Source organism: Gavialis gangeticus, unplaced genomic scaffold (assembly GCF_001723915.1).
Source record: "Gavialis gangeticus isolate Ggan-Ray unplaced genomic scaffold, GavGan_comp1, whole genome shotgun sequence".
Classification (NCBI taxonomy): Eukaryota; Metazoa; Chordata; order Crocodylia; family Gavialidae; genus Gavialis; species Gavialis gangeticus.
Genome location: NW_017729032.1, coordinates 2,064,782 through 2,066,192, shown reverse-complemented (window position 1 = coordinate 2,066,192; position 1,411 = coordinate 2,064,782). Strand labels below are relative to the sequence as shown.

Sequence of the window (1,411 nt, the reverse complement as noted above, 5' to 3'; positions counted from 1 at the left end):
CTCAAGTGTTGTAGCCATTTTTTGTCTATTGATTTAAAAACTCCAGGGTTGGGAACCACTATGTTATTAGACCAGGGGACCACTTTCATACTCAATTCTCAGGTTGTCTGGCCCACCAGGCATCTTTATCAAATTTAAGTGAAAAGGGAGGCCAGGAACAGTGTAGCGTACATACCATAATTCAGGAATGACTGCTTAAATGCTTCTCCAATTAAGACAAGCAGAAGAGTTAACATTTGAAACTGCTGGCAACAACAGTACATCAATACTGAAATTCCATTTAGGTACAAGATGCACAGCTGATAATTCTTGTTGTAAGGATATTGCAACAGAAACACTTCATTGCAGACAAGTTCAGAGAAATGAATAATTGGCCTATTCTGTAACTGTAACTTAGTGTACTAGCATGTGTGCTTTGTACTGCTGTAAAGAATTCCCCGATTCAGCTGATACATGGCTACTAACAGGAAAGGGATAAGTACTTTATTTTTAACTTGCTTATTTTCCCCTCTTCGCATACAGAGAGGAATGGTCTCTTACAAGCCAAGACCTGGTTGCAATCAATTCCATTAAATCACTAGGAAACTAAAGCTGGTGACTCACAAGACAAGATTTTAAACTGGATAGTAAGACTTTGCTACAGTCTCGAAGCATGAATGTCTAAAGGTAAGCACCTGGCTAAAAAATATGGAAGACCGATAACTCAGCACTGCTGGAAACGAGGTCATCTATTCAAACACCGTAATTTTCTAGAAGAGCTGAAAGTAAATTTCCACTTTCATTTAAAGGCTTAACATTTCCACATCCGCACTAAAAATTCCAACCTAGGCTATTATTCACTTGGTGAGATTTAAATTCAAGTACTAAGTAGTGTGCATAACTAGTGAGCATTATTACCTTCTGTTCAAATGAAGCGCCATAATAACCATCATTCAAACCAAAAATGATTTCATTTGGATTTCGGGCATGTATCTGTAAAACAAGAAGAGAATTATATTAAGGCCAACATAAATTTTCCTGAATACAATATTCAATTGCTGATTCTGTGACAGCTAGAGGCACCTTTTCTGCTGTAAACATTATTGATTTCCCCAGTTCCAAAGCCGCGTGACTGAGTATTCAGCTACTATTTGTGGTACTCTCTTACTTTCCATGGTGCAAAGTGAAAATTTATAGTTATATTAATTATTCTGTGGCATCCTGTCTCATTACAGACACCATATCCACTAACAAGCTTTCCTCCTTTCCAGGGCCAGAACACATAGTAAAAGAAAGACTGAAAATACTAAAAAAAAATAAATAAAAAAAGATCAAAACAGCTGTTCAGAAGCTGCTTGGTTATAGGAGCAAGTTTTCAGAAGACTCTACTCAGAATTAGACTATATGCTCTGCAGCTTACAGTTGAGCACAA

General features: G+C 37.1%; 1 protein-coding gene across 1 annotated transcript in view; it reads right to left on the bottom strand.

Annotated features, from left to right (window-relative positions):
- UVRAG (UV radiation resistance associated) overlaps window positions 1–1,411 on the bottom strand; it is a 210,880-nt gene that overhangs the window by 177,611 nt on the left and 31,858 nt on the right. The window contains exon 5 of the mRNA XM_019524976.1: window positions 898–972. Coding sequence (XP_019380521.1) covers window positions 898–972 — 75 coding nt within the window. The remainder of the gene's footprint in view (window positions 1–897; window positions 973–1,411) is intronic.